At 34.5% G+C, this 14,600-nt stretch overlaps 1 protein-coding gene and 1 non-coding gene across 2 annotated transcripts; one reads left to right on the top strand and one right to left on the bottom strand.

Annotated features, from left to right (window-relative positions):
* Nucleotides 1-2,278: 2,278 nt before the first annotated feature.
* On the bottom strand, nt 2,279-11,562 carry simc1 (SUMO interacting motifs containing 1). Its single transcript, XM_073820967.1, has 10 exons — nt 11,162-11,562; nt 8,088-9,317; nt 6,641-6,891; nt 6,118-6,187; nt 5,856-6,013; nt 4,258-4,350; nt 3,215-3,343; nt 2,888-3,044; nt 2,704-2,788; nt 2,279-2,559 (listed from the first exon to the last, which is right to left on the bottom strand). The coding sequence occupies exons 1-10, from the start codon at nt 11,288-11,290 to the stop codon at nt 2,336-2,338; spliced, it is 2,526 nt and encodes an 841-aa protein (XP_073677068.1). The 5' UTR covers nt 11,291-11,562; the 3' UTR covers nt 2,279-2,335.
* A 193-nt stretch (nt 11,563-11,755) lies between these two features.
* trnaa-ugc (transfer RNA alanine (anticodon UGC)) lies at nt 11,756-11,827 on the top strand. Its single transcript has one exon. It is a non-coding gene; the product is annotated as a tRNA-Ala (tRNA).
* Nucleotides 11,828-14,600: the final 2,773 nt, after the last annotated feature.

The raw sequence follows: 14,600 nt of genomic DNA, 5'->3' as shown, positions 1-14,600 counted from the left end.
TGTTTGTCGTAATTATGCTTTTAGATATAAGTTTGTCTCATTTACAGTAAAAAAAAAAAAAAAAAAACAGCCCAGGTTGCATTTTGGCAACAGTTATCCTTTAAGGGATTAAATAAATGATGATTTGGGTAACTATCCTTTACTGTATACAAAAAACATTTTTATAAATTTGTCTAAATATAAATGAAATGCCACACAACTTCTTGACAATTGCACAGGAATACAAGCAAACAGCCTAACAAACATCAACCAGGGTTTCTGCAGATATGAACAAGTGAAATTTAAGACTTTTTAAGACCTTTTTAATACCACCTTATATGAAATTTAAGACCTAAACCTGTAATGGAAATAGATATTATATTACATGCATATGTGATATTTAATGTGTTTAATGTAAAAAGTAAACACAATTTCATGGCTGTCATAAATTAAATTTATTACTACGATATACAGTGAACTTTCCATATCAGCAGATACTATTCCACACAAAATATCCCCATAAAAGTACCACTAGAAATATCTGATGTAAAAAAAAAAAAAATTCTGAAGCGATTTTTTTTTTTACTTTTGAAATGTATGCGTACCTTTGAAATTTATTTTATGAATTTATCAATAAATTCTAAATGGCTGTTAGCGGTGAGATTACATAATTTACACTGCAAAATTAAAAGTGAGATTAATGTTTTAAATACATTTATTGATTTATAAATATATAAATTAGAAATGTTATATAAATACTGCGATTCTGTCTGAAGACGCAGTAACTTCCACAGAGGGAGAAAAAAATCTACAGTTGTTAGCAACTGGCCTTAGCCAAGCCCTATATTCAGTTTTTCCAAGCCCAGTATCATAGCTAAAAAGTTAAATCCATTTGACTTCTGCGGTACAATCCGAGAGAGACTCGCGCCAATAACAGAAAGCTGATTGGCTATTGCATGCTGGTCTCATTTGTAGTTTAAATTCAGCAAATTATATTTGGAATAGTGAAATAAAGAACTACAACACCACAGAAACAACAGAAAGAGAATTTAAATGAGCATTCGAGGTAGCGTTACATGGACATCGGAAAAATAAGACCTGTGTAAAATTATTTAAGACCTAGAGCAGCGAATTTAAGACTTTTTAAGGCCTAAAATTTTGATTTTTAAATTTTAGACTTTTTAAGACGCCGCGGAAACCCTGATCAACACTTTGAATACTATGTTTTAATGCACTGTTCAAAAGCAATTCCTGATGAAAAGTCACACTGAAATATAATTTGCTATAGCAGTGTCAGGGATTCTACTTTTGCTAGACTATTATTTTTATAATATTAATGATAGCTACAATTATATAAAATACATTTATTTAAAAGTACACTACCAGTCAAAAGTTTTTTAAATGTAAGATTGTTGTTCTCTAAAATGTATCTTCTTCTCACCAAGCCTGCATTGATTTGATCCACAGTACAGCAAAACCAGTAAAACTTTTAAATATTTAAAATAACTGTTTTCTATTTGAATATACTTTCAAATATAATTTATTCCTGTGATTTCATAGCTAATTTCTAGCATCATTACTCCAGTCACATCCTTTAGAAATCATTCTAATATTCTGATTTGCTGCTCAAAAACATGTATTATGTTGAAAACAGTTCATAGTTTAGAGGTGATTTTTTTTTCAGATTTCTTTAAAAAATAGAAAGTTTAATGCATCCTTGCTAAATAAAAGTATTAATTTCTATAATTTCTTTCCCAAAAAAGAAAATTATACTAAGCTTTTTTTTATTTCAGATAAATGCTGATCTTTGAATCTTTCTATTAATCAAAGAATCCTGAAAAATGTACTCAACTGGTTTAAATATTATTATTAATAATAATAATAATAATAATAAATGTTTTTTGAACAGCAAATCAGCACATTAGAATAATTTCTGAAGGATCATGTGACACTGATACTCTAGTAATGATCATAGGAAAAAACAACATTTTCAAATATATTCAAATAGTAAAAAAAATTGTTTTGACATTTTGTTTTTGCAGTACTTTGGATCAAATAAATGCAGGCTTGGTGAACAGAAGAGTCTTATTTAAAAAACATTAAAAATCTTACTGTTCAAAAACTTTTGACTGGTACTGTATATACTGTTTAATGACTGTAACACTGGAAACATCAGTTATGTGTTCCTGTAGATGACATGCTAATCCTGGATTTCCATGGGGACAGCATACTACTACTACTACTACTTCTACTACTAATAATAATTGCTCTTGATTTGTTTGCTTAGTAAACACGCAAATTGTATAAAAAAATTAATTTATTAAAAAACTGTCAAAACAAAGTTATTATAAAAGGTTTAACGACTTGAAATAACACTGGACATGTCAGTTATGTGTTCTTGCAGTTGGGATAGTAAATCCTGCATTTCCATGGGAAGAGCATGGCCGATGTCGTCCGCTGCACGTGACAGGAAGGCACGTGTTGCCTCTTGCACTCCTGAACGTGTCACTCGATCGTCCGGTGTCCAGATCAGAGCATGTCTTTTATCAAAACGGTTTGTGATGGGGCGGCGTAGATGACCTGAGAAACACAGGTAAGCAAGGTCAATGAAAAAAAACTACAGTGTTAACCTTATCTGATTACTTGTCATCTTTGTTAGCTTATTTATTAATGTCTGCTAATGTTCTATTAGCTGGAAAAGCTATGTTGGCACTAGTTTGCTACCTGTCACAACTTCTTCGTAACTTAGCATCAGCATCCACAGAAGCTGAAGGAGATCATCCCATTTTCTCCACTTCTCTGCTGCATCCTGGCACACCATGGAAGGAGATCATGAGATTTAATTATGTAAATTATTTATCAAATATTACACATAACATAATAATAGAAAATGTTAATGATCTTTTACAGTGGGTGCTGAGGCCAGTGTGGAGCTCTTGAGGTAGTGTAGCAGCAGATTTAGAGACATGGTTTGGAACTTTTTCTTCGAAGAACAATCATCCAGCAGCAGCTTCAACAACTCGCATCTCAGCAGCTTGCTATCCAGAGTCCTCAACAACAAGAGTCTAGCACACACAACAAGAAAGAAAGCATATTTAGAAATGTACATAAATGCACTGTTAGAATACAAACAGCAAATACTCTTAATTTAGAGAACATTCAGTAAAACTCTAATGATTGCAATATGTAAAACAGTGCAAGCAATGATTATACTGGTTCTCTCTCGTTTTTGTACCTTGTCTGCCTGCAGGAATGATTTTTAAGACAAAGGAAGAGTTCTGATGAAAATTTTCCTAAATTGTATTCAAGGTCCTTGTCCACCTCCAGGGATAATGTTAACATCCTCTGAAGAGATAATACAATCCTGTAACAAAGAAAGTAAATGTCTGTATTTACCAAAGACAGAAATGTTACGTTATACTGTTACACTACTACATTTTTTTTTTCATGCTAATCAAGGCTGCATTTATTTGATAAAATGTACAGTAAAACAGGAAGTGTAAAATATTATTACAATTTCAAAAAACTGTTTTACTATTTTAATATATTTTAAAATGTAATTTATTCCTGAGATGGCAACACAGCCATTATTTCAGTCTTCAGTGTCACATCCTTCAGAAATCATTCTAATATGCTGATTTGCTGAACAAGAAACATTTTCTAAATATGTGACACTGGACCACAAAACCAGTCTTAAGTCGCTGGGGTATATTTGTAGCAATAGGCAAAATTACATTGTATGGGTCAAAATTATTGATTTTTCTTTTATGTCAAAAATCATTAGGAAATTTAGTAAAGATCATGTTCCATGAAGATTTTTTGTAAAATTCCTACTGTAAACCTAACAAAATGTAATTTTTGATTAGTAATATGCATTGCTAAGAACTTAATTTTGACAACTTTAAAGGTGATTTTCTCAGTATTTTGATTTTTTGCACCCTTAGATTGCAGATTTTCAAATAGATGTATCTCGGCCAAATATTGTCCTATCCTAACAAACCATACATCAATAGAAATCTTATTTATTGAGCTTTCCTATGATGTATACATCTCAGTTTTGTAAAATTTAACCTTATGACTGGTTTTGTGGTCCAGGGTCACATATGATCAAACATGAAAGTATTTTTACCACTTAATATTTATTTGCTAACATTTAGGATCATTTGATTAATATAAAGAACAGCATTTATTTGTAATAGAAATCTTTTGTAACACTGCTTTAACGCATCCTAAAATTCGGTTGTGTATAATGATAACAAAAACTATCACTTCACATACTTAAGATAGTTGTCCTCTTTCTTTGGATATTCCACATCTTTTGAGTGGTTCACTGACTCCTTAGCAGCATTCATCAACCAACGTATTATGTCCCTAAGAACAAGAATCACAATTACAATCATAATTACATATATTATATGAAATAATTACATAAATAATAATATGCTAAGTCAAAACCAATTGCAAATTTGGGGTTTAAATAAAGGTGACATATCATGAAAATCTTCTTTTTTTTCTGTGTTTAGGTGCTATAATTGGAGTCCCCAGTGCATCTACCAACCCAAAAAAGATGAAAAAAAAAGAACAACCCAGTAAATTTTTTTTTGGCAAGCCTTTCTCTGCAAGCTTGTTAAAAAAAACAAGCCGCTCAGACTTCACATAGCAAAGCATGCTAACTGTTCAGTCTTTGGCTGCACAGACGACCACAGAACACTATTTAGAGTCCCAGCCTCAGAGGAGACAAGAGAGCAGTGGATTTATTGATTTATTTACTATATATTACAATGCTGCCACACAGATCTAATATAAACATGCAATTTCATTCCCAGCTGCTTACCTTCACAGACATAACTGACTGTTTTTGTAACTTGTGTGTGTTTAACATAAACGTGTGTATTTGGCAGTTTAAGTGCAATAAGACATGGAAGTGAACTTAGTTTAGTACTCATTCTGTGTGACAGCCGCTTTCTGTGTGGGTGTTTCAGATGTGCTCTCAGAAAACCATATATCAGACGTTTAAACTGATATGGCTTTAAAACACATGATTTCAGTGTGATACACATGATAATAAAAACCAATCAGATGTTTTTTTAGCAGAGTATCTGAGGTGTGAGCTGTAAAGGCACAGCTCTGTTTTGGAAAAGAGGACGTGGAGCAGCAGCACATTTGAGTTTAAAAAACATGCACGAAAACAGTGCGTTTCTGCTTCCGCTCGAAACAGGCTTTTTCAAAAATGATACAATAAATGATCTGTGGGGTATTTTGAGCTGAAACTTCACAGACACATTCTGCGGACACCTAAGACATATTACATATTGTAATAGGTCTCTTTTAAATGAAAATACAGTACAGACCAAAAGTTTGGACACACCTTCTCATTCAGGTGTGTCCAAACCTTTGGTCTGTACTGTAGATATGAACTGATATCAACTGAAAAAATATCTTTCAGGTGGTCAAATAGCAAATAGTGGAGCTCTGCAGCCACCTACTGGTAAAAGTTATTTGTAGTTTGTTTGTTTTTTTACTTTTAGAACTGGATTTTCCAAAAGACTTACACTAAACCATGTAAAATTATCCATGTTATCCCCATGAATTAAAGTTACAAATGTAGGTCTTTTATAAAGTGAATTTTACATAAAAAAGCAGTTTTTGTATAAAACCCCATTTAAAAACTATTTATTTATTAAATTTATATATATATTAAAAAATATCACTAACCCACTGAAAACTGCACAAATGTAGAGTAAAAACTTTAATAAACAGAAAAATATACAGTACAGACCAAAAGTTTGAACACACCTTCTCATTCATTTGAATGAGAAGGTGTGTCCAAACTTTTGGTCTGTACAGTAGCTCCAGCAAAAAAGAATGCAACTTACTTGAATTGCTCAGTTTTTCCACTTCCAAGTATCTTCTTTACAACAGATTGATAAAGATGCTGAGTACTGAGTTTAAAATGAAAATCATCTTCTAAAACCTGCAACGCATATTGCAGGAACATGTACTGGACCTCTGGCTGCAACCTCGTAGTGTCATCCTTAAGACAGGAATAATGAAGCGTGGAACATTAAAGGAAATAAAAGCATTATTTTAAATATTACTTAAAGCTACTTTTTCATAAAAAGTGCTAAATGTATCTACCTGTTCCTCCATAACTGACTTCATCAGTTGCCAATCCCATGGGACTGTAGAAGTATCCACAGGGTGGTATCTACAACATACAAAACAAACAACTTATATAGTAAACATGAATAATAAGTTCTACACATTGATTTTTTAAGGGAGTAGTAAAGCAGGTGGATATTTCCATTTTTATTGAGTAGGAAAGGCAGGTGGAATCATGTGTCATAGCACATACATCTCTGATGTACACTATCAGTCAAAAGTTTTTGAACAGTAAGATTTTTAATGCTTTTTAAAGAAGTCTCTTCTGCTCACCAAGCCTGCATTTATTTGATCCAAAGTACAGCAAAAACAGTACAATTTTGAAATATTTTTTCTATTTAAAATAACTGTTTTCTATTTGAATACATTTCAAAATGTAATTTATTCCTATGCATTCTACTTACTGTTCAAAAACTATTGACTGGTAGTGTACACTTTTTCATGAAAACATAAATAGTTCATATTTAAACCAAGTAGTTGCAGCTGTGTTTACACTCACCTCTGAGTCTTCATCAATAGGTTATAGGCCTCTACGACGAAAACATCAGGGCTTTGTGGGTTTAAGAGAATCCCACTGAGCAGATGTGTCGTAATATCCACGGGCGGGTAATACCGAGGCTGAATGAAGTCAGAAAGCAGCTGAAGAGTGCCTTCTGGGTAATTCTCCTCAATGGTGCTGTAGACCAAGCTAAGGCTCTGACGGCATAAAGGTTCAGCAGAACCATAGTGTTCATCTTCCTCGTCGTCATCCTGATAAAAACAGAAAATGACTGACTGAATTCTATTTATTTATTCACCCTCATGCCATTCTAGATGTATATGACTTTCTTTCTTCAGATGAACATGAAGATTTTCAGAAAAATAATACAATCGCTGTGAGTGAGGTTAACACTGCAAAAACCATAAAAAGTGAACATAGTGGTAATCAATACAACCCCAGTCGATGAATCAATGTCTTCTGAAGCGAAACAATAGTCAAAAGTTTTTTAACTGTAAAACGTTTAATGTTTTTAAAGAAGTCTCTTCTGCTCACCAAGCCTGCATTTATTTGATCCAAAGTACAGCAAAAACAGTAAAATTGTGAAATATTTTTACTATTTAAAATAACTGTTTTCTATTTGAGTATATTTTTAAAATGTAATTTATTCCTGTAATTTAAAAAAAAAAAATTAGCATCATTATTCCAGTCACATGATCCTTTAGAAATTATTCTAATATTCTGATTTGCTGCTGAAAAAAAAAAACATTTATTAGTTGTATTATTATGTTGAAAACAGTTCAATAGAATATTTTCAGGTTTCTTTGATGAATAGAACATTCAGATGAACAGCATTTATCTGATATATAACATTATAAATGTTTTTATCATCACTTTTGTGAAATTTGAAGCATCCATGTTAAATAAAATGATTAATTCCTATAATATACTGACTCCAAGCTTTTGAATGGTATAAAATGTATACTGTTACAAAAGCTTTTTATTTCAGATAAATGCTGATCTTTGGATCTTTCTATTCATTATAGAATCCTGAAAAAAATACTCAACCGTTTTAAATATTGATAATGATAATAATTAAATGTTTCTTGAACAGCAAATCAGCATATTAAAATTATTTTTGCAAATATTTCACAATATTACTGCTTCTGCTGTATTTTGGATCAAATACAGGCTTGGTGAGCAGAAAAGACTAAAAAACATTAAAAATCTTACTGTTCAAAAACTTTTGACTGGTAGTGTATGTTGCGAAACACAAGAAACAGTCCTCTGCTTTCGCATCTCATCTCGCATGAGTTTCACGTCAATACTTCCTCCAAAAAAAACTGTTTGTGTTCTGAAGAAAAAAGTCATAAACATCTGGGACAGCATGAACCAACGATGAGATCATTTGTGGTATCCCTTTAAATCTATCCCACAAAATGTCAATGTGCATATCAAAATTTCTTACCATTTGTGGAACCGTTCCACTCATGCACTGACTTAATTTCTTGTACTGAGTCAGACAGATATGTTGTCTATCTTCGGAGTTGTTTTCAGAGAGTTCTGACTCTGGCACATTTTCATTGTCGTCATCGCTGCTTGTGTCCCAAAGCCTCATGGGAGGGCTTTCTGGAGATCCCACATCTAAATAATTTCTATTTTGCTCTGTTCTCTCTGGAAAGTTTGGCGAGGAGGGCTGCGAAATGAGGATACTGAGGGGGCTACTTGATGAGCCCAGTGTAGACAGATCAGGGGAATGTGCTGCTGTGTCACTGGCAAGAATCTCTGTGGATGTGGGACTGTTGGGTTTGCTTTGTCTAGACAAAAGTTCGGGGCTCCGGGGGGGCGATGCCCTAGATGAGGTAGGTATACAGGGAGACAAAGGCTTGGGATGAATCTGAATATGCGGGACCTCATTTTTGCAGATAGTCATTGCTTCACCCTCCTCTTTTAATAAAAGTGCATTGGATACTGATGCAGTATGAGTAGCAGATGGAAGCTCAGAAGTTGGCTGCTGACTGTCGTATGTTGTATACGGACGATCATTGTCTTCAGAATCAGAGAATATATAAGCATCTACCTCACTCGGGCAGTAATACGGACTGTCAAGATTGTAAGGAGAGAGAATACTGTCATCCCATTTCTGTGATGAGTCAAGATTGTCTTCTTGGTCTGCTTCTGTGCTGCAGACAGCTGGCGTACTAAGCTGTGAGTCTTTAGTGTTCTTTAATACTTCAGATTCATATTTGAACGGATTTTTACTTTTATCATTGGACCTGCAATGTTCCAGAGACTTATCCCAGCTCAGCTGCTCAGACGGCAAGCTTGAATTACAATTTGTGTCCGGATGCAAATAATCTTCTGTTCTTTGGAGTGCGTCCGTGCGAGTGTTCTCCTGACTGAGTGGCTTAAACACAACAGACTGCACAGTGCTTCCTACAAAACTCCCTGAATTAGCCACATCTTTGCCAACACTGGTTCGAGATTGCAATTCTTGAGGTTTTCCAAAAGATGCTGGTGCTACATGCATGTCTCTGCTTTTTAGTGATGGCAAAGTCGGCGATGGTTTCTGCACGCCAACATCATCAGGAGGATCGTCTTCACTTAGATCTATAACTTCTAGGGAGGAGCATGTATCTCTTCTGGATAATCTTCGTCTTGGAGGGAAGAAGTTGTGGTCTGTGATATCGATGAGGACCTGAGAAAACAAATAATGAAGAATTATAGTAAAAGATCAATATGGACTTTTCTATGGCTTATGCCAGTATTGGTAACTACAGAGCAGGTGGCTGATGGACAATACATAATAGATAACATATTAGATATATATAATACCATTAGTTAAATATGATAACACTGCCAAGGTTTTCAAGCCTCCCTAAAGGAGTATTTAATTTGCAACAATGGCCCAATGCTGTACATTATCCCACTTATTACACTTCTTTGCACGCAAATAAATAAATACATACATCCAAGGTCAAAAGTTTACATACACCTTGCAGAATCTGCAAAATGTGAATTATTTTACAAAAATAAGAGGGATTATACAAAATGCATGTTATTTTATTTAGTACTGACCTGAATAACTTTTTTCACATAAAAGACATTTACATATAGTCCACAAGAGACTGACCCCACTCAAAAGTTTACATACACTTGATTCTTAACACTGTGTTGAATGATCACAGCTGTGTTTGTCCTGCCCACTGTTCTTCAGAAAAATCCTTCAGGTCCCACAAATTCTTTGGTTTTTCAGCATTTTTGTGTATTTGAACCCTTTCCAACAATGACATATGATTTTGAGATCCTTTGAGATCTTTTTACACTGAGAAGAACCGAGGAACTCATATGCAACTATTATAGAAGGTTCAAATGCTCACTGATGCTCTAGAAGGAAAAACAATGCATTAAGAGCCAGGGGTGTAAACTTTTGAACAGTGTACATTTGTGTCGATTTTCTTATTTTGCCTAAATATTGTTTGTTTTTCATTTAGTACTGTCCTTCAGAAGCTAAAAAAGACACTTACATGTGTCCCAGAAGACAAAATAACTTACATTTACCCTGATCTTCAAATTCAAAAAAAAAAAAATTCACCCCCTGGCTTTTAATGTATCATGTCTCCTTCTGGAGCCTCAGTGAGCGTTTGAACCTTCTGTTCAGGACAAACAAGGGACTCCAAAAAAAAAACAAAAAACAACAACTGTGGATCATTCAGGTAACAACACAGTATTAAGAATCATGTCAGCAATATGTAAACTTTTAAACGGGGTCATTTTTATAAATTGAACTATTATTTTCTCTTGTGGACTATATGTAAACGTCTTTGATGTGAAATATCGTATTCAGGTAGGTACTAAATAAAAAAATACATACATTTGGTACGATCCCTCTTATTTATTAAAATAATTACCATTTGGCAGATTCTGCAAGGCGTATGTAAACTTTTGACCTCAACTGTAGATATTAAATATTGATTAAAGTTGAAATAATTGTATTAGATTACTTAACTTGATTTAAGGTTTTATAGTAATCTTCCAAACGCACAATGTAATCTTCTAAACGCGCATCAGTGGATTTATCGATTAGCATAGTCTTGATATCACAATAATTTAAATGAATTCTAAAACGAAATACGATAACATACCTAGCTAAACTACAATAACACATTATTTACTTGTATTTAAAAAAAACATTTATTTAATTTTAGTTTTATTCTTTATATTTGTTGCGCTCTGCATACCGATAAAAATATCTAATCTCTCTTTTAAATATTCTGAGGTAACGTCACCTGTGCGCGTGCCAATGTCTCCCACAGCTAAAATCCGCGCGCTATGTATATACATAGCAAAAACCACGTGCGGTTGAAAACAAGTGCAAGTTTACTCACACTCTAAACAAATATGCCTTTTTGCATATGTAAACCACATGAAACTTCTCATGTTCTGTACAGAAATTGATATATGTGCAAGCGGCTAAAAATAAGCAAAACGTTGTGAGTCTGTTACAGACAAACTGCCTTGAAAATAGTTGGATAAACTTACAGGTGTGACTGGGAGCCATTGTGCTCGAATGAACGGAACTGCGTCTTCTTTTTCTTCATTATAACTGCTTATAACCTCTAAATCAGAGTCGTCGTCGCTGCCCGAACTGAGACAAATAATATCCTCCATAATCCCGCCTCACCCTGTCCCATTAGTCATGTTTGTGCTGATAGAGCACAGTCTTGAACAACAAAAATATTTGGTCCAGAAGAAAACATTAATCTCGTTACTGTTGTTAGCTAATGCTTTCAAACAAGCCTCTACGAAAACAAATAGGCCTAATCACGTAGGTAAATGTCAATACTGCTGTCACATAGGTGTAAATGTTTTGGTTTCGCTATTGAAGGATTTGAAGAAGAAGGAACTTCCGCAAGTGAAATGTCGGTTTATGCGGAAGTGTGTCGGATTAGAGGATGTATTTACGGTCCTGAGCGATTCGTTTATGCCTTGTCTGTGCCATAATTATTTTAGTTATTCTGTACGCAGCCACGGATAGCTGTAGTCAACATTACAGCTGTTTACGAGCCTCGAACTTAATATTAATGTTGGTAGGTCTGACTGATATAGCACTTTTATCTAACATGATACTCATATGGGGATGTAGCTCAGTGGTAGAGCGCATGCTTTGCATGTATGAGGCCCCGGGTTCAATCCCCGGCATCTCCACTTTTCTTAAACACTTTATAGTTTGTTTCTTAATTGATATGGACTGTTGTCGAAAATCAGATTTCTATTAAGATTTACATTATTGTAATGTATAAAACTATTTACCCAAAGCATAAGGAACATCACAAGCAATTTATTTTAAGAGCCAACAATATGTAAAGTAGTGTGAAATTAGTGTGTGTGTGTGTGTGTGTGTGTGTGTGTGTGTGTGTGTGTGTGTGTGTGTGTGTGTGTGTGTGTGTGTGTGTGTGTGTTGGTATTCATCACGTTGTGGGGACCAAATGTCCCCACAAGGATAGGAATACCAGTAAATTTTGACCTTGTGGGGACATTTCTCAGGTCCCCATGAGGAAACAGGCTTATAAATCATGCACAATGAGTTTTTTTGAGAAAGTAAAAGTGTGCACAATCTCCTGTGAGGGCTAGGTTTAGGTGTAGGGTAGGTGTAGGGCGATAGAAAGTACGGTTTGTACAGTATAAAAACCATTACGCCTATGGAATGTCCCCATAAAACATGTAAACCGGTGTGTGTGTGTGTGTGTGTGTGTGTGTGTGTGTGTGTGTGTGTGTTATGATGCATCCTTATTTTAAACTGCTTTAAATTACTTCTTTTCACATTAGTCTACACTCCACACACCATAATGACAAAGCCCAAACAGGTTTGTAACAACTATGCAAATTTATTAGAATTAAAAAACTTAAAAGATTCCATTGCATAAGTATTGATACCCTTTTCTGGGGCACTTGAAATTTAGCTAAGGAGCATTAATATTGCTTGTAGATGTTACTAAACTTCGAGTGGAGTTAACCTGTGGCAAATTAATTAGAATGAGTATGATTTGGAAAGGTCTAACAACTGAAAATGCATATCAAAGCAAAAACCAACCCCTGAGATACAAAAAAAAAAAAACTGCCTGTAGAGCTCAGAGACAGGACTGCATTAAGACACAGATTTAGGTAAGAGTTCAGAAAAAAATGATTCTGCTCTGAAGGTACATATCCTCCATTATGCATAATGGACGAAGTTAGCAACAACTAGAACTCTTCTTAGAGCTGGCCTCCTGGCCAAACTGAGCATTTGATGGAGAAGGGCCTTGGTTAGACTGGTGACCAAGAAGCTGATGGTCACTCTAGTTGAGCTCCATGATCATATGTGGAAATAGGAGAAACCTACAGAAGGACAAACATCACAGCAACACTCCGCCGATCTGGGATTTATGGCAGCGTGGCAAGACTCAATCATCTCGTCAGTGAAGAAACATGAAAACTCACTTGGAATTTGCAACAAAGCACTTAAGAACTTTCAAATTGTGAGAAACGAGATTCTCTGGTCTGATAAACCTCAATTCCAAGCACCATGTTTGAAGGAAACCAGGCACTGCTCATCACCTACGTAAGGATCCTAAGTAAAGTATGGTGGTAGCAGCCTCATGCTGGTTTTCAGCGGCAGGGACTGAGGGACTCGACAGAGTAGAAGAAAAGCTCAACACAGCAAAATATAGAGATAGCCTTAATGAAAACCCAGTCCAGACCATCCAGAACTTCAGGCAGAAGGTTCACCTTCCAACAGAACAATGACCCTAGTATAAGCACACAGCAAGAGTGGCTTATAGACAACTCTGTGAATGTCCTTAAGTGGCCCAGCCACAGTCTGGGCTTAAACCCAATGAATAATTTTTGGAGAAACCTAAAAATGTCTGCCAGCCCCCATCCAAGCTAACAGAGCTTAAGAGGTAAAGAGGCAAGGAGAAAAATGACAGATAATTGTCAAATGCTAATGTGCAAAACTTGTCACATCATACTCAAAAAGACTTACGGCTCTAAAGGTTCTTTAACAAAGTACTAAGAGAAAGGTATGAATACTTATGCAATGTGTTTGTTTCAGTGTTTTATTTTTAATCAATTTGCAAAGTTGTCAATTAGTTTTGTGCTTTGTCATTATGGTGTGTGGAGTGTAGATTGATGTGGAGGAAAAAGTAATTTAAAGGGGTTATTGGATGCAAAACTAACTTTTACATGTTGTTTGAACATTAATGTGTGGTTTGTGTACACAACCACCCTACAATGATACAAATCCACCCAGTAGTATTTTTTAATCTTTAAAAGTAATATTCCCTTTTTAAAATCAGGTCATTCTCATCTTCTTGAGAGGCCGCTCTACTATTGAGAATTTTTAACCAAAGTATATTATAGACTTTTCATTAAGACCCTAAAGAATCATATGAACTTGTGGAAAATGGGACCACTTTAAAGCAGATTAACAAAAGGTTGCAACATAACAAAATGTGACAAAACATGAAGGGGTGTGAATACATTTGCAAGACACTGTATACGGCTGCATTTATTTGTTCAAAAATACTATACATATTAAAAACTACTGTAAATATTATTACAATACTGTGAGATACTACAATTTCAAATATTTTTTCTATTTTAATATATTTTAAAATATCATTTACTCCTTTCAGTTCTTAAGCTTATTTTGCATTACTGCAGTCTTCAGTGTCACATGATCCTTTTAGAAATCATTCTAATATGCTGATTTGCTGCTTATAGAAACTTTTTCAGGATTCTTTGATGAATAGTAAATTTAAAAGAACAGCATGCGCTTTCAAGTAAAAGTAAACGTGTCCATGCATTATTAATTTCTTTTAAAAACAATTCTTACTGATCCCAAACTTTTAAGCAGTGAAGTACAACACTTTTCTCTAAACAGAGAGATGAGTGACTCACTGGGAGTCTATCATTTTTGTTGTTAGTCAGAGGTGACTAT

The sequence above is a fragment of the Garra rufa genome, chromosome 16 (genome assembly GCF_049309525.1).
Source record: "Garra rufa chromosome 16, GarRuf1.0, whole genome shotgun sequence".
Classification (NCBI taxonomy): domain Eukaryota; kingdom Metazoa; phylum Chordata; class Actinopteri; order Cypriniformes; family Cyprinidae; genus Garra; species Garra rufa.
The sequence above is the reverse complement of the archived record's forward strand: the minus strand, read 5'-3'. Positions and strand labels throughout refer to the sequence as shown.

Coding starts and splice junctions, on each gene's coding strand:
- simc1 (XM_073820967.1), bottom strand. CDS start 11,290: ATGGAGGATATTATTTGTCTCAGTTCGGGCAGCGACGACGACTCTGAT. Junction 6,892..8,087: donor GTGGAACGGTTCCACAAATG/GTAAGAAATTTT, acceptor TGTTTTTATCAG/GATGACGACGAGGAAGATGA. Junction 3,045..3,214: donor CATTCCTGCAGGCAGACAAG/GTACAAAAACGA, acceptor TGTGTGTGCTAG/ACTCTTGTTGTTGAGGACTC.